The sequence below is a fragment of the Hyperolius riggenbachi genome, chromosome 1 (assembly GCF_040937935.1).
Source record: "Hyperolius riggenbachi isolate aHypRig1 chromosome 1, aHypRig1.pri, whole genome shotgun sequence".
Lineage (NCBI taxonomy): Eukaryota > Metazoa > Chordata > Amphibia > Anura > Hyperoliidae > Hyperolius > Hyperolius riggenbachi.
In genome coordinates, this window is record NC_090646.1 from 375,100,863 (window position 1) to 375,119,153 (window position 18,291).

The window sequence follows — 18,291 nt, forward strand, 5'->3', positions numbered from 1 at the left end:
CAGCTGGGGGATGGATTGGGGAGAGCTCGTCGTCAGGGAGATGTCATTAAATCCATCATCCTGCATCACGGGGTTAGTATGTAGCTTAAGTGAGATAGTAAGTAATTGTACCAGTGGATGCCATCGGCTTCTGGATAACTATTAAGGCCCCATGTTACATTTGATAATTGGAATGCAAATTTTCCCATGGAAAGAAAGAAAAGTTTTATTGAAATTTTAGTATGCATCTAGTATATTTACATGTATTTTATCCAAAAATGGATGTGATGTCTGAAAAAAATGCTGTTGGCCCACTGCCAGCAGTGGCGAAAGACAGAGGATAAGTGAGGCTGAAACACTCTGCACAGCAGGGGGAGTACATATCATGTGATGGGAGGACTGAGGGGCCAGCAGGCAGAGACGGCTCCACAGCTTACCAATACATTGCATACTGAAATCTATTGGAAATCTGATGTGTGGCAGGACTAGATCCCTCTCTGATCAGATCCCTCTCTTTTTTTTTTATGTAAAGTGAACAATACATTGCATGCTGAAATCTATTGGAAATCTGTGTGCACATGTGTGGCAGGAATAGATCCCTCTCTTTTTTTATGTAAAGTGGACACTAATTTAATTTTACCTGAAGTGACATGAAATGGTGATAAACATGGGCACATTTAACCTTCCTGGCGGTAAGCCGCGCAGGAGGTTTTCTCAGGCCCTGCTGGGCCGATTTGCTTAATTTTTTTTTTTTTTGCTGAACGCAGCTAGCACTTTGCTAGCTGCGTCCGCACACCGATCGCCGCCGGCCCGCGCTCGATCGCCGCGCCCCCCCCAGACCCCATGCGCTGCCTGGCCAATCAGTGCCAGGCAGCGCTGAGGAGTGGATCGGGACTCCCAATGACGTCACGACGTCGGTAGCCCTCCAGGAAATCCCGTTCTTTGAATGGGATTTCCTGATCGAAGCGGGCGGGGGGATGCCGCTGAGCAGCGGCTATCATGTAGCGAGCCTTTGGCTCGCTACATGATTTTTAAAAAAACAACAACAACAAAAAACTGCTGCGCTGCCAGGAGGGTTAATATTAACCATACTAAGAAATTGTCTGAAGTACTTTTTTGTTTTTCAGTACAGGAAAAGTAAAAAAACAAACAAAAAACAAACTGGAGTCATCTTCTTCAACACCATGTCAAATCCATTACCGTTTTCTGAAAAGTAAATAGAAGCCAAAACAGCTGAGAAACAGTGTACGCCAAATAAGTCGAGCATTGGGCTACTGTATAATGAAGGAGTACAAACATTTATTGGATTAACCACTTGAGGACCGCCCCCAGCCGATGGGCGGCGGCAAAGTCCGGGCCCAAACGACCGCAATACGCCCATCGGCGGGGGAGGCTGCAGGCGTGGCTATGCGGCGATCGCGTCATTCGTGACGCGATCAGCCACCGGGGACTGGCTCCGCCCCCCGTTCGCTGTAACCCGCCGGCCGTTCGGAAGCGCCGGCGGGTTACTAGCACCCGGATCGCCGCATGTACTTTGTATAATAGGCTTTGTAATGTATACAAAGCCTATTATACTGGCTGCCTCCTGCCCTGGTGGTCCCAGTGTCCGAGGGACCACCAGGGCAGGCTGCAGCTACCATAGTCTGCACCCAAACACACTGATTTCCCCCCCCCTGCCCCCTGATCGCCCACAGCACCCCTCAGACCCCCCCCTGCCCACCCCCAGACCACTGTTTGCACCCAATCACCCCCCTAATCACCCATCAATCACTCCCTGTCACTATCTGTCAACGCTATTTTTTTTTTTAGTCCCTAATCTGCCCCCTACTCCCTCCTGATCACCCCCACCCCTCAGATTCTCCCCAGACCCCCCCCCTCCGTGTACTGTATGCATCTATCCCCCCTGATCGCCTGTCAATCACCTGTCAATCACCCGTCAATCACCCCCTATCACTGCCACCCATCAATCAGCCCCTGACCTGCCCCTTGCGGGCAATCTGATCACCCACACCAATAGATCGCCCGCAGATCCGACATCAGATCACCTCCCAAGTGCAGTGTTTACATCTTTTCTCTCCTCTAAACACCCACTAATTACCCATCAATCACCCATCAATCACCCCCTATCACCACCTGTCACTCTTACCCATCAGATTGGACCCTAATCTGCCCCTTGCGGGTACCCAATCACCCGCCCACACGCTCAGATTGCCCTCAGACCCCCCCCCCCCCCTTATCAATTCGCCAGTGCAATATTTACATCTGTTATTCCCTGTAATAACCCACTGATCACCTGTCAATCACCCATCAATCACCCCCTGTCACTGCCACCCATCAATCACCCCCTGTCACTGCCACCCATCAATCAGCCCCTAACTTGCCCCTTGCGGGCAAGCTGATCACCCACCCACACCAATAGATCACCCGCAGATCCGACATCAGATCACCTCCCAAGTGCAGTGTTTACATCTCTTCTTTCCTCTAAACACCCACTAATTACCCATCAATCACCCATCAATCACCCCCTATCACCACTTGTCACTGTTACCCATCAGATTAGACCCTAATCTGCCCCTTGCGGGCACCCAATCACCCGCCCACACGCTCAGATTGCCCTCAGACCCCCCCCCCCCCTTATCAATTCGCCAGTGCAATATTTACATCTGTTATTCCCTGTAATAACCCACTGATCACCTGTCAATCACCCATCAATCACCCCCTGTCACTGCCACCCATCAATCAGCCCCTAAACTGCCCCTTGCGGGCAATCTGATCACCCACCCACACCAATAGATCGCCCGCAGATCCGACATCAGATCACCTCCCAAGTGCAGTGTTTACATCTCTTCTCTTCTCTAAACACCCACTAATTACCCATCAATCACCCATCAATCACCCCCTATCACCACCTGTCACTGTTACCCATCAGATTAGACCCTAATCTGCCCCTTGCGGGCACCCAATCACCCGCCCACACGCTCAGATTGCCCTCAGACCCCCCCCCCCCCTTATCAATTCGCCAGTGCAATATTTACATCTGTTATTCCCTGTAATAACCCACTGATCACCTATCAATCACCCCCTGTCACTGCCACCCATCAATCACCCCTTGTCACTGCCACCCATCAATCAGCCCCTAACTTGCCCCTTGCGGGCAAGCTGATCACCCACCCACACCAATAGATCGCCCGCAGATCCGACATCAGATCACCTCCCAAGTGCAGTGTTTACATCTTTTCTCTCCTCTAAACACCCACTAATTACCCATCAATCACCCATCAATCACCCCCTATCACCACCTGTCACTGTTACCCATCAGATTAGACCCTAATCTGCCCCTTGCGGGGCACCCAATCACCCGCCCACACGCTCAGATTGCCCTCAGACACCCCCCCCCCCCTTATCAATTCGCCAGTGCAATATTTACATCTGTTATTCCCTGTAATAACCCACTGATCACCTGTCAATCACCCATCAATCACCCCCTGTCACTGCCACCCATCAATCACCCCTTGTCACTGCCACCCATCAATCAGCCCCTAACTTGCCCCTTGCGGGCAAGCTGATCACCCACCCACACCAATAGATCGCCCGCAGATCCGACATCAGATCACCTCCCAAGTGCAGTGTTTACATCTCTTCTCTCCTCTAAACACCCACTAATTACCCATCAATCACCCATCAATCACCCCCTATCACCACCTGTCACTGTTACCCATCAGATTAGACCCTAATCTGCCCCTAGGGCACCCAATCACCTGCCCACACCTCAGAACGCCCTCAGACCCCCTTCCAATCACCTCCCCAGTGCATTGATTGCATCTATTTTCCCCTCTAACCGCCCCCTGAAACACCCATCAATCACCTCCTGTCACCCCCCTAGCACTCCTATCCATCACATCAGGCCCAATACATCCTGTCATCTTAGAGGCCACCCTGCTTATGACCAGTTCCACAAAATTTGCCCCCTCATAGACCACCTGTCATCAAAATTTGCAGATGCTTATACCCCTGAACGGTCATTTTGAGAAATTTGATTTCCAGACTACTCACAGTTTTGGGCCCGTAAAATGCCAGGGCAGTATAGGAACCCCACAAGTGACCCCATTTTAGAAAGAAGACACACCAAGGTATTCTGTTAGGTGTATGATGAGTTCATAGAAGATTTTATTTTTTGTCAAAAGTTAGCGGAAATTGGATTTTTATTGTTTTTTTCACAAAGTGTCATTTTTCACTAACTTGTGACAAAAAATAAAATCTTCTATGAACTCACCATACCCCTAACGGAATACCTTGGGGTGTCTTCTTTCTAAAATGGGGTCACTTGTGGGGTTCCTATACTGCCCTGGCATTTTAGGGGCCCTAAACCGTGAGGAGTAGTCTAGAAAACAAATGCCTCAAAATGACCTGTGAATAGGATGTTGGGCCCCTTAGCGCACCTAGGCTGCAAAAAAGTGTCACACATGTGGTATCGCCGTACTCAGAAGAAGTAGTATAATGTGTTTTGGGGTGTATTTTTATACATACCCATGCTGGGTGGGAGAAATCTCTCTGTAAATGGACAATTGTGTGTAAAAAATTTACAGAGATATTTCCAGCATCTGTATGTGTAAAAATACACCCCAAAACACATTATACTACTTCTCCTGAGTACGGCGGTACCACATGTGTGGCACTTTTTTGCACCCTAAGTGCGCTAAGGGGCCCAAAGTCCAATGAGTACCTTTAGGATTTCACAGGTCATTTTGCGACATTTGGTTTCAAGACTACTCCTCACGGTTTAGGGCCACTAAAATGCCAGGTCAGTATAGGAACCCCACAAATTACCCCATTTTAGAAAGAAGACACCCCAAGGTATTCCGTTAGGAGTATGGTGAGTTCATAGAAGATTTTACTTTTTGTCACAAGTTAGCAGAAAATGACACTTTGTGAAAAAAAACAATTAAAATCAATTTCCGCTAACTTGTGACAAAAAAAAAAATCTTCTATGAACTCACCATACTCCTAACGGAATACCTTGGGGTGTCTTCTTTCTAAAATGGGGTAATTTGTGGGGTTCCTATACTGTCCTGGCATTTTAGGGGCCCTAAACCGTGAGGAGTAGTCTTGAAACGAAATTTCTCAAAATGACCTGTAAAATCCTAAAGGTACTCATTGGACTTTGGGCCCCTTAGCGCAGTTAGGGTGCAAAAAAGTGCCACACCTGTGGTATCGCCGTACTCAGGAGAAGTAGCATAATGTGTTTTGGGGTGTATTTTTCCACATACCCATGCTGAGTTGGAGAAATATCTCTATAAATAGACAATTGTGTGTAAAAAAAATAAAAAAAATGTCATTTACGGAGATATTTCTCCCACCCAGCATGTGTAAGTGTAAAAATACACCCCAAAACACATTATACTACTTCTCCTGAGTACGGCAATACCACATGTGTGGCACTTTTTTGCAGCCTAACTGCGCTAAGGGGCCAAAAGTCCAATGAGCATCTTTAGGCTTTACAGGGGTGCTTACAATTAGGCACCCCCCAAAATGCCAGGACAGTGAACACACCCCACAAATGACCCCATTTTGGAAAGTAGACACTTCAAGGTATTCAGAGAGGAGCATAGTGAGTCCGTGGCAGATTTCATTTTTTTTTCGCAAGTTAGAAGAAATGGAAACTTTTGTTTTTTGTTTTTTTTGTCACAAAGTGTTATTTTCCGCTAACTTGTGACAAAAAATAAATTCTTCTATGAACTCACCATGCCTCTCACTTAATACTTTGGGATGTCTTCTTTCCAAAATGGGGTCATTTGGGGGGTATTTGTACTATCCTGGAATTTTAGCCCCTCATGAAACGTGACAGGTGCGCAGAAAAGTCAGAGATGCTGGAAAATGGGAAAATTCACTTTTGGCACCATAGTTTGTAAACGCTATAACTTTTACCCAATCCAATAAATATACACTGAATGTTTTTTTTTTTTTATCAAAGACATGTAGCAGAATAACTTTCGCGCTCAAATGTATAGGAAATTTTACTTTATTTGAAAAATGACAGCACAGAAAGTTAAAAAAGTCTTTTTTTTTTTGACAAAATTCATGTCTTTTTTGATGAATATAATAAAAAGTAAAACTTGCAGCAGCAATCAAATAGCACCAAAAGAAAGCTGTATTAGTGACAAGAAAAGGAGGTAAAATTTATTTAGGTGGTAGGTTGTATGACCGAGCAATAAACCGTGAAAGCTACAGTGGTCTGAATGGAGAAAAAGGCTCTGGTCCTTAAGGGGCGAAAAGACTGTGGTCCTTAAGTGGTTAAAGATACACTGACCATACGTCCCATTTTACCTGGGACACGTCCCAGGTTCAGGGTCCCCTGTCCCAGGCTGCAATGTGTGCCAGGGTATGTCCCACTTTCGGCCGCTGGGTGTCCCAGGCGTGAGACTCTGTGGCCGCATGAGGTAATGTTTGCCTCATTTACCGTTTGCTGAGTCGGAGTAATCGTTTTCTGCTGCATTTCATGGGTCAGAGACAAAGCTAGTTGCGTTTCATGTGTCAGAGGTAACTGTAGTTGCATTTCATTTGTCAGAGGTTGCTGCAGTTATTATTTGATGGCCATAGAGACTGCATTCTCTTTTGGGGTTATTGTTGCAGCATTTGGCATTTTGGGTGCTCAAAATTATTAAATGGCATGCTAATACTATGTATTTATATAGCACTGGCATCTAAGGCAGCACTTTACAGAGAATGTAGTCATGTCCTTGGCTGAGCTAACAATCTAATCCCGGCCATAGCCAAAGTGTAATGTCCCGCCATATCATTATTATGTATTTATGTAGCACTTGCATCTTCTACAGCACTTTACAGAGTACACAGTCATGTCATGGACTGACATCTAAGATGCAAATCTCCCATTTCACCACATCATTGTGGGAACACTGCTTTCTGATGTGTTTGGGGAACATTGCCTATCTGTGTTTTGGGAGGAAACTCTAGCCCACTGCCTCAGAGTTACATTACAGTTCGCTCCACCCACACCATGTCATGGACACACCCATTTTTTGACGCAGCCCGCTTCCCGCGCCGCACTAGCACCCCCCTCTGTCCCAGGTTGAGCCAAGAAAAATCTGGTCATTATATTAAAGACAGATCAATTCTCATAGAAAAATACATTCAATACACACTAATCTGGAAACAGTGTAAGGCCTGGGAACACTAGCAGTACGTTACTAAGCCGTTACTAAGCAGTTGTGAATTTTATAAAAATCATCCATAGCGTTACATTAGCAAGAGCTTTTCAAATCACTAGCGCTTAGAAAAGGCTGCTAGTGGGTTCTAAAAAGGATCAAGGGATATTAATAATTCTATCCTATAATCCTAACATTTGTATAGCACTTTTCTCCTGATGGACTCAAAGCGCTCAAGAGCTGCAGCCACTACGGGCGCGCTCAAGGGGCCACCCTGCAGTGTTAGGAAGTCATATTAATTCAATTTCCAAGTAGAAAGCCAGAGTTGAAAGCTGCTATTCAGAAAGGAGAAGCCTAAAATAAAGCATTTAAACATAAAAATATGAAACTCAGTTCAGGGTATATTTTAACTTTAGTATAAAGTTATATAGGTTTATTTTCACTTCAGTTTCTCTTTAAGATTTCTTAGGATTTCAGCCTGCTGGCTTCAGATGCTTTATTACTGTATTTTTCGGACTGTAAGACACTCCTGACCATAAGGCGCACCTAGGTTTAGAGGGCAAAAACCAGAGGAAAAAAATATACTAAACCTGGTGCATCCATGGTGAAGAGGCATCTTGTGGATTATAAATATCCCCTTTGTGCCTCACGCCCCCTTGTACCTCTTGTATCCCTGTGTCCTCCTTTTCCCACCTTGTGGCCGCCTGTGCCCCCATGTGTCTGCCTCTGTCCTCCTTGTGTCCTCCTCTATGCCCCTTTGTGTCCCCCTTATGTCCTCCTCTATGCTCCTTTGTGCCTGCTGTGTCCTCCTCTGCATGGGCACAGTACAGGGAGGTTCGTATTGGCAGGCGTTCACAAGTCAGGAACTCCCTGCATTTGGACTATAATACGCAGTAACATTTTCCCACACTTTTGGGGGAGAAAAAGTGAGTCTTATAGCCCCAAAAATACAGTATATATGAAATGTGCTTATATGATATTAAACATTTACCTGATTAAAACAGTCCAAATAGCTGCGCTCAGTTCATATGTCAGTTTGTCCACGTCCTTCTGCGGTGTCCCTCTGATTATAAACATGCCTCAAACAAAACACATATAGATAGTAATAGTGTAGACTGTTTTTAAAGGGGGAAAAGGGGAATATCACCCCGTTAGTGCGAACAGCATGCACAGACTGACTACCACTGTGATAGGTTGGGGGCGGGGACTACCTCCACCATCTGCCTATACCAACTCCACTCATCCAATGTTCTCAAACAGGTAAAGCTCCCTGCTCACCGTCAAGACTTGAGCTGGAGTTGTAGCAGAGTCTGCTTTGTTTTAACCTTCCGTGCTCAGATACAAGTACCATCAGCGTCCAGGCAGGAAAAACACATGTGCAATATTCCACCTCAACGACAAGCACAATGCCTCCAATGTGTAAAAGCATCATTTAATAAACTCTACTAAAAGTAATGCGCGTACATTTTAAAATCTTGATAAGGCATGTCACAAGTATACAAGCATACTACCGACCCCCCGGTCTAGGGCCACGGCGTCTCCTGTAATTCCACGTCCTCCCCTAGAGAAGTATGCTTGTATACTTGTGACATGACTTGTCAAGATTTTAAAATGTACGCGCATTACTTTTAGTAGAGTTTATTAAATGATGCTTTTACACATTGGAGGCATTGTGCTTGTCGTTTGAGGTGGAATATTGCACATGTGTTTTTCCTGCCTGGACGCTGATGGTACTTGTATCTGAGCACGGAAGGTTAAAACAAAGCAGACTCTGCCACATCTCCAGCTAAAGTCTTGACGGTGAGCAGGGAGCTTTACCTGTTTGAGGACATTGGATGAGTTGAGTTGGTATAGGCAGATGGTGGAGGTAGTCCCCGCCCCCAACCTATCACAGTGGTAGTCAGTCTGTGCATGCGGTTTGCACTAACGGGGTGATATTCCCCTTTTCCCCCTTTAAAAACAGTCTGCACTATTACTATCTACTGTATATGTGTTTTGTTTGAGGTGTGTTTATAATCAGAAGGACACCGCAGAAGGAAGTGGACCAACTAACATATGAACTGAGCGCAGCTATTTGGACTGTCTATGTTTCATTGGGATTGGTAACTATAAATAGCGTGATCCACCTCTGAGTGTAAACCCGGTTGTGGCGCTGTAATACTGTGCGTGCAATTTACCTGATTAAACAGTAAAAACGTAAGAATTTTTTTCCGCTGATTTGAGTACATGGGTTTATAGCAATACAATAAAAAGGCGCTGCACATTCCTTTTTAAATGATATTGTAACATATGTACTGTACCTTTTAAACATTTCCAAGGATGTATAGTACTGTATAGGATCTCAGTGATTTCAATGAAAAATGAAGTGTCTATGTTGTATGGCTTATGAGCTAGGCTCCATTCCAAAACCTCCCGGTGGACTCCCTAACCTTGAGGGGATCGGGAAATGCCTTTTTTTTCTCCATGGCTAAAATGTCAAAAATATGACTGCATGGCTTGGCAGAAATTCAAGCCTTGTTAATTTAGCCAAATGAAGAAAGATCAGGTGGAAAATTGAGTCTGAACTGTATGGCAGCAGGTAAGGGAAATAGATTTCTGGCCCCCTCACGCCAGAGGACAATTTTTTTTAATAAGATACCGCTGCGCCAGTTTCCAAAATGTAAACTCTAATGTGACTAGAAGTAGATGTTCATGACAAGAAACAGTATACTACTATTATAGAGGAGCTGAATTATCGAATATAACTTAAGGAATAAAATTGATTCCTTTTATAATATTCATGCATAAATTATTTAGTCAGTGTTTGCCTATTGTAAATCTTAACTCATCCTGATTTACAGCCTTAAATTTATCAGTGATGGTGACATCTTTACTGCTGCCAAGGTGAATAACCGGGGGATGTTTTTTCCCCCTTTGTGCAGTTAGCAGGAACATCACATGACCTCCTAGAGTGCTCTGGGGAAAATCGACATGACATCACAGCCTAGGCTAAACATCACAGGAGGGTGGGGTTACACACCAATATTCAACAATACACTGTATAGTTATAAGTAGTGTTTCTGATGCTGAAACCAGGAATAATTAATGTAGAAATGGGTATCCTGAATTACAGTATGTTCTGCTATAAGTCATTACAGGTGCCCTTTAAGATAATAATACTTTTTATGATCTATGAACATTTGCAGGATAACACAATTATATCATCTATCATTGTTTAATGCATTCAGTATTTGATTTACGTTTCCTTCTTGTAGCACAGCCATTGTGTAAATTGCCCCCCCCCCCCTTTCAGTTTGATCATTCGTAATTAGAGCAAATATAGTGACCATTCTTGGTTGTAAAAGCTTATAAAGTTCACATACACATTTTTTTTCCATTCTTCAGTCCTGACCCCTCCCACAATGAAGCAGGGGTCACACTTGTCGACTTTCATGCACGTTTTATGCACAGAAAAACTGATTTCAACTGAGAACTTATGTTAATCAATGGGCTAGGTCACACCTGAATGCAGATTTTGGCGCAGAAAAAAAACCTGACATCTTACGCAATTTGCCTGTTTTCTCTATAAATTACATTAGCTGCTGACTGTAAGGCAGGGGTCACACTTGTCTTTCAGTTTTCTGAAAAGTGTAGAAAACTGAAAGACAAGTATGACCCCTGCTTCACACAGCTTGGTACACACTCTACATAGTCCTTGGCCTCGATCCTTCTGCACCATCTTGGTTCTGAATGTAGCATGTGTACAGCTGCTCTATGACATCATTAAGTGACACCCCCCTCATTGCATATTACTAAACAATGAGTAATATGTAAAGGCATGGTCATATTCCAGGGTGGCCTCCTGAGCGCGCCCTTAGTGGCTGCAGCTCTCACACGCTTTAAAGAGAACCCGAGGTGGGATTTCATTATGTTAGTGGGGCACAGAGGCTGGTTGTGCACACTAACACCAGCCTCTGTTGCCCCATGGTGTGCCTCCATGTTCCCCCTGCGCGCCGCTATACCCCCGCAGTGCTGGCGACACACAGCGTGTTGCCAGCACAATGTTTACCTAAGCGCTGTCTGTCAGCGCCGCTCCCCCGCCTCCTCAGCATTGGTGCTACCCGCCCGTGTCCCTTCCCTCCCGCTGATAGGAGGGAAGTGACGCGGGCGGGTAGCGCCGATGCGGAGGAGGCAGGGGAGCGGCGCTGACTGACAGCGCTTAGGTAAACATTGTGCTGGCGACGCGCTGCGTGTAGCCAGCACTGTGGGGGGTATAGCGGCGTGCAGGGGGGACATGGAGGCACACCATGGGGCAACGGAGGCTGGTCTTAGTGTGCACAACCAGCCTCTGTTCCCCAGTAACATAATTAAATACCACCTCGGGTTCTCTTTAAGTCCAACAGGAAAAAAGCACTATATAAATGTTTGCATTATTATCATTTTGTTTGCCTGCCACAGATCCTCACTTGCTCCTGCAGCATCCACTGCCCCGCCTTCCCTCTCCATTGTGTGTGTACATGCTATTTCGCTATAACCAAGCAGTATTTCTGTACAGCGCTTCTTCCTGGAAGACATTAATGGAGAGTGTGTATGCAGGGGTTGAATTGTAGTACAGTGAAGATAAAGAGAACAATAGGGACTAGTTTCCATCCAGCAAGTCTGGAGACAGCTTTTGCAATGTTGGAGACTTGGTTAATGCAGCAGTTAACCAGATATGCAAAAACAAATAAACAAAAAGAAAACACATATTTTTGTATTACATGCTAAAACTGAATAAAAAAGAAATAGTGTTTAAATTAAACCTGTCAAACTAGTAACATAATTTGTTCCTGCACGACCCTACATACAATTTACTGACTATGGAGAGGTCATGCTGAGGCAACACAAAGCTGCCTGTCAGTGACTTGTACAGCGGCCTAGTCAGGCACTGATTACTTAAAAATGTTAGTTAATAAAGCCTCTATTTTCTTTCACAGATGGGTATTTTAATAGATTAACTTTGCTTTGTGAATTGCATCATTCTTAAACCATGTAAACTAATAATATATTTCATGTTTCAAGCTGTTGAAGCTCATAATGTCCTTTAAATGCATTCCTTTATCCTATACCACCTGCTGAAATATCAAATCTCGATACATTTCCAAAGCTTCCCGCAGGGAGCTGACAGCCAACATTGTTGGTCTTCCTATAGATATCCTTAATTCACAGGCTGATATGCATTAACTATTTCTTCTGAGTTACCTCCCAGGAGATAATTGTCATATTCTCTTTAAAATAACTTTGAAAAAGTACAAACAGGTTGGTGAAAAAGTACAATCAAAATGATTGAGTATTTTCTTGCTTGTTGGTGGGTTAAAAAACATTGTATTTACAAGGTGTGAAAATAACACCTAGGAGAAAACTCAGAAAGAAAAAAAAACATTGCATATGGGCCAGATCCTTCAGGAGTCTATACTATATAAGAGATCACAAGAATAGGTTCTCTTTTTCATACCAGAGCACTCTCCACTATGTGAATGAGTAAAAGCATTCTGTTGTCATAAAAGCCTTTAATTGTGTACAGGTAGGATAGTGCTAGGAGGCGCCCAAATTAAAAAGACCAAATTATAGGTGTATATATATATATATATATATATATATATATATATATATATATATATATATATATATATATATATAAACGACCACTTGCATAGAGTAATTCTATAAAAAAAAGACATTTTTTTATAAACTTTTATTTCATTAGCACTGTGACAACACGTTTCTTGGCAACCGCCTACCCTGGCACTTACTTGACCTGAGGAAGCGGCGGTTGCCAAGAAACGCGTTGTCACAGTGCTAATGAAATAAAAGTTTATAAATATATTTTTTATAGAATTACTCCATGCAAGTGGTCGTCTTTTTTTTATATACACCTATAATTTGGTCTTTTTAATTTGGTCGCCTCCTAGCACTATCCTACCAGTTACTACCCTACACTTGTAGGGTTAGTATCACACAATTCTATTGTGAGATACAAAACTTTTTGGAGCATCAATCTATCACTCATCCTCTACACCTTACAGGCCGAGTGGAGACAGTACCTCTCCACATGCCCTAAAGAGTGGTTGCATCTGGTGCCAACCTACATTTGTGAGTATACAACTTATATTACTTGACCTTATCCCCACACAACCAGACAATACTACACCAGATTGGGCTTCCGGTGTCCTTGTGTTTCTTTCCCATTTCTACTAGCAAAAAATGTAATTGTATACCACACTATGGACATCAATAAAATGTCTACAGAGAAGGTGTTCAAGCGGCTGAAACACAGTTCATGTTAATGCATCCTAGCATGGGTGGCACATATAGGGTAGACAGTCATGAAGGTTTGTCTACTGCTTATTGAACACAGCAGTGTTACCTGCACTAAAGCTGTGTACAGAAACTTTTACAAGCGAGTCACTCGGCTCCCAACCGATGCAAAGTAGCCGTTGCACATACTCCCCTTAATGTTGCCTACAGATACCACATTTCATCATATGCCAGTGTGCACCGGAAAGCCGCTACATCAGGCTCTGGGTTTTGTTCCTCCCACCTGCTTTACAGGAACAGACATGTTGCTAGCCTTTAGACTAGTGATGCATCTGTACAGAATTCAGCTTTAACTGTTGCCAAAGAGATTGAATCCTGATCCCAGCCAGCTACAGCAATTTGACGTGTACTTAGCCTTACAGATCATCGAATGGTGCAAATCCTTAATTTGTTTAATATGGACTTTCTAATAACTGCCCCCTTTGTGACACCTCAGTGGCACAGACCCTTCAGTGAAACAGCTCCCTTAGTGATAGGGACTCCTTGGTGACTTATCCCCCTCAGTGACAGAGACCGCTCACAGAAACATCTGAGTAACATACACCCTTAGTGACATAGATACTTAATGACATAACCCCCTTAGTGACCATGATCCCTTTTAGGGCCAAGACTCTTGTTAGTAACAAAGACTCTTGCTTGTTCTTTTCGTGGGCTGGCTCCCAGATTCTTGTTGTAGCCAATGCTACTGCTCTCCTGTGTTTTCCTTCCCTTACTTACATGCCATGTCCAATCAGTGAGGATGCTTACACCGGTGTGCAAGAGAAGAGCAGAGGGTGGAAGTGCACTGCATTGGCTGGGCCACCCCTGCTTAATTCCAGGTTCCCAAAGAGGACTCAGAGCATTCCCTTTGTTTAAAGATGCTCTACCTTGTATGCCTGTGCCTAGAAATGGCCTTAGTGGTGAGTGTTTTCTATGTTTTGCTACATTGTATTGTGATAACCAGCTTCTTTAGAGGCCAATAGGCACAATTGGTGCCTAGCTATCTACTACTGGATATCTAATAAGCATAAGTGGTGCCTGGCTATCTACCATGCACAGAGGTACAGTAGGTATGTGATGGGCATCCTCCAAGCAACTCTCCAGCTAGTGTTTAGCAAGTGTTTATCTGGGTCACATATATTTGCAAATGTGCAACTAAGTATTCCTGTTTCAACTCACTTACAAAAGCAGATATATTTTTGGTAGACCTAGTGTGCGTTTGAGCTAGTGGCCAGGCGTAACTAGACTTAATAGGGCCCCCCTGCAAAAATGATAGCATGGGGCCCCTTTGGTTCCCAAACCTCATAAGGGTATGTGATTGGGAGCCGGCGAATGGCAGCAGAGAGTGTTCTGCTTTGAAGCTCTGTCTGGAAGCAGGAAAAAAATGCGGTTAGGGAGAGGAAAGAGGAAGGGCCACCAAAGCCTCTGGGCCCCCATTGCGATGGCAGGAATCACAGGGGTGATTGCTACGCCCATGGCTGGGGCATTGCTTTGTTTTCATGTGAGAATACGATTGGTTCCTCAGGGGAAACCAGCCTCTTGCAGATGTTAGGGCTGCAATGCATTTTGTCTTAAATTGTCACTCTCCCTTATCTTCTCCCATTATCTGTATAAAAGCAAGCAAAAAAATGTATTAAAAGTAAGTTGGTTTGAATTTGACACAATCTGATATTACAGTTTTACTTGATTTTTAATATTTTTCTTTTTAGTAAAAGAGTAATATCATGCATGGGAGAAAATTGAATTGCATTGTCATGATTGTATAAGCTATTCTATTGACCAATGTCAGTACTTGGAGTCAATTTTCCTTATGCATATTTGTTTATTTTATGTATGAGCTCTGTACATTTAAAGCGTACATGAGATGGAGATGAGAGTATCAATCTGAGAAAGCCCAATAAAGCAGGATCCCTGTGCTTACATTTGCCCAATCTCTTTCTTCCTTGCTATTAGTATAGTGGCGCATTCCCCTCTATCAAGCTCTGGGCAAACTCAACCATTAGACCTAGATGAAGCTCCATCCACCGTGTGACATCAATCCCCACCAACATTCTCGTCACTAGCCGGTCTGTATATGGCAGGCTTAGGGTAGGGATGAATGTGACACTGTGTGTGGTGATGGGATGAGGTTAGCACTCTCTCTAGAGCTAGCTTTGAATAATTACTCTGACGGTCAAGTATCTGGAGGTTGATAGACGTAATTATTGAAATTTACGAATGAGAAGCAATGGATGGATCAAAGTACAGGCATTCTATTATGTTGTGTTATTCCTTGTTTAATTATTTTATGTCCACTTCAAGTGTTCTTAGAATAAAAGCACAGCTGACAAATGAGTTAATATATTTGTAATATCACTAACAAATATTTATGTTGGCAATGTCACTAACAAATGCTACTTGTAACATTTAGCTTGTCCATCTGGAACATACAAGCCTGAAGGTTCCCCGGGAGGAGTGAGTACTTGCCTATCTTGTCCTGATCCCAACCACACATCACCACCAGGAAGTACATCAGTGGAGGATTGTGTATGCAAGGAGGGATACGAACAAGATGGAAAGATCTGCAAAGGTAGGATCAAGTAATGGATATTTTAATTTAGCATTGCCAATAGTGTAGGCCCCTCTACTCTTCTTCTTATGCTAAGGATTTTTTTTGTATTGGATGCAATACAAACATCTGTAATGAATCCAATATAAACATTTCTAAGGTTAAAAAAAAGAAAAGAAAGGCTATGGGCAGCACTACTGCAAACATTAAAGAGACACTAAAGCGAAAAAAAAAATATGATATGAGGAATTGGTTGTGTAGTACAGCTAAGAAATAAAGCATTAGGAGCAGAGACATAAGTCTAATATTTGTTTCCAGTACAGGAAACAACTCCAGTTGTTATCTATGCAAATTGCCATTGAGTTCCAGGACTTTGAAAGTCACAGTGAGCTCTGACTTCTGATTAGGTTATCTCAATTGTATTGTGTTTTTCTTTTGCAGAGAACAGTTCAGGACAGTTCAAAAGTTCATTGCCTGTTCTATAAAACAATTTAGAATGCTGAACAATGTGTAAACTGCAAATATTAGAGAATGATACAATGTTATAAAAAAGCTGTGTAACTAAAAATAAAAATATGAGAATTTTTTTTTTGCTGCCAATATTCTGTTAATTACCCCTACTACACAACCAATTCATTATATCATTTTTTTTCTCGCTTTAGTGTCTCTTTAAAGCGGAAGAAAAGTATCATGTGAATTAAAGAAAAAAAAACTTACTTTTTTGCTTGCGGACAGCTCGCAAGACTGCAACTTGCAAGAGAACCGCAAAAATGTTTACAGTATAAATAAACGCTTGGAGAAAAATTGTACCTCTTTTGGTACAAAAATGGTGCATCAATTAAACGCCAGGGAGGTTAATAGGTATTCCCTGGGGAGTAATTCAGCATGGTGCTAATTGCCATGTGTCTCCCAGTAGATGATCCACAAATGTTTACATGAAACAGCATCCTGAGACTGGGGGGAAAAACAAGCAAATGTATTCCCTATTTCCTGTGACAGTGACATCAAAAATGACTTTCAGCAAATGGAACAATAATAACTCTGAATCTACGCACATTGGAAATAAAGCATGGCTCCCTTTGAAAGGAAAACAAGCATAAAAGAACTTCTTTGTGTCTCGCTTTCTGCTTTATTCCTATACACAGCTATAAATCACCCGAGTACATGGCGGTGATGTGCTTATCTGTAAATTGTAGCTCTCTCTGAATTTCTCCTGCTGAGCGATGACACATTTAATAACATAAAGGCATGCAGGCTACACAAAGGTGCAATCTGAAGGTATTTTCTTACAGTATATTAAACTTGCAGTAACACAAAGCAGATAACATTGTAGGTTAATAGGAATGCAAATCTGTCTCCCGTAACACTTGTTTTTGTATTCCAACCCTCATTAGTTGTTCGCTGCCCTGAGTTACATCCTCCAGAGAATGGCTATTTCATCCAGAACATCTGCAACAATCACTTTGATGCAGCCTGTGGAATCCGATGCAAGACAGGGTTTGAATTAGTTGGAAGCAGCATTCGGCTTTGTCAACCAAATGGACTGTGGTCCGGCTCAGACACCACCTGCAGAGGTAAGATAGCAGTGAATAAACTTTTGTTTTTCCAGGGGAGGCCTACAAGCACAATAATAAGCAATCAGTTGCACATAACACAAGGTTGAACAAACAAAACGGGACTGTAATTAACTTGCTGACCTAGAGCTGAGTATTTCAAGGCACTTCAGCCTCTCTGGACAAGAGGCTGGGAAAGCATTTACTGGTAGACAAAGGAACCTGCAAACAGTTATTTATGATTGTATCACAGGAGAAGAGAGTTTGACTTGTACACAAAGGTTTTAGTGGATGCTGGGAGTTTTCAAAATCCAGTACGTGTTCCATCAGTTTTGGGAAAAATCATATTCTGAATCTGTATTTAGAAAGCACTGACATTTTCCAAAACTCTTTAGAGTTCATAATATTGTCGCTAACTATCCCATCAGAGGAGCTCACAATCTAATCCCTACCATAGTCAGTCTAGTTTCCCCTATTAGTTTAATGCGACCTGAACTCTTGCACAGGACAGAAGGAAAACAGAGAGAAATGCACTCTGTATGTATTTAGAGAGTTTAGCCTGTCTAATTCCCCTGCATCTGTGACTAATAATCACAACTGTAATTTGATCTTTCAGCTGTGTCGGAAAAGGAATCTCTTCTGCCTTGACATAGCAGCTATTTGTAAACACGATGTTAAACCTATGTCTGTTTCCGTGAAAGCAGGAAGTAGAGACACTGCAGATTTATTGCAG

The 18,291-nt window shown here is 43.1% G+C and overlaps 1 protein-coding gene across 2 annotated transcripts in view; it reads left to right on the top strand.

The window, feature by feature from the left end:
• SVEP1 (sushi, von Willebrand factor type A, EGF and pentraxin domain containing 1) overlaps positions 1 to 18,291 on the top strand; it is a 456,592-nt gene that overhangs the window by 130,668 nt on the left and 307,633 nt on the right. For both annotated transcript variants that reach the window (XM_068234340.1, XM_068234341.1), the window contains 2 exons: positions 15,868 to 16,026; positions 17,400 to 17,579. In XM_068234340.1, coding sequence (XP_068090441.1) covers positions 15,868 to 16,026; positions 17,400 to 17,579 — 339 coding nt within the window. The remainder of the gene's footprint in view (positions 1 to 15,867; positions 16,027 to 17,399; positions 17,580 to 18,291) is intronic.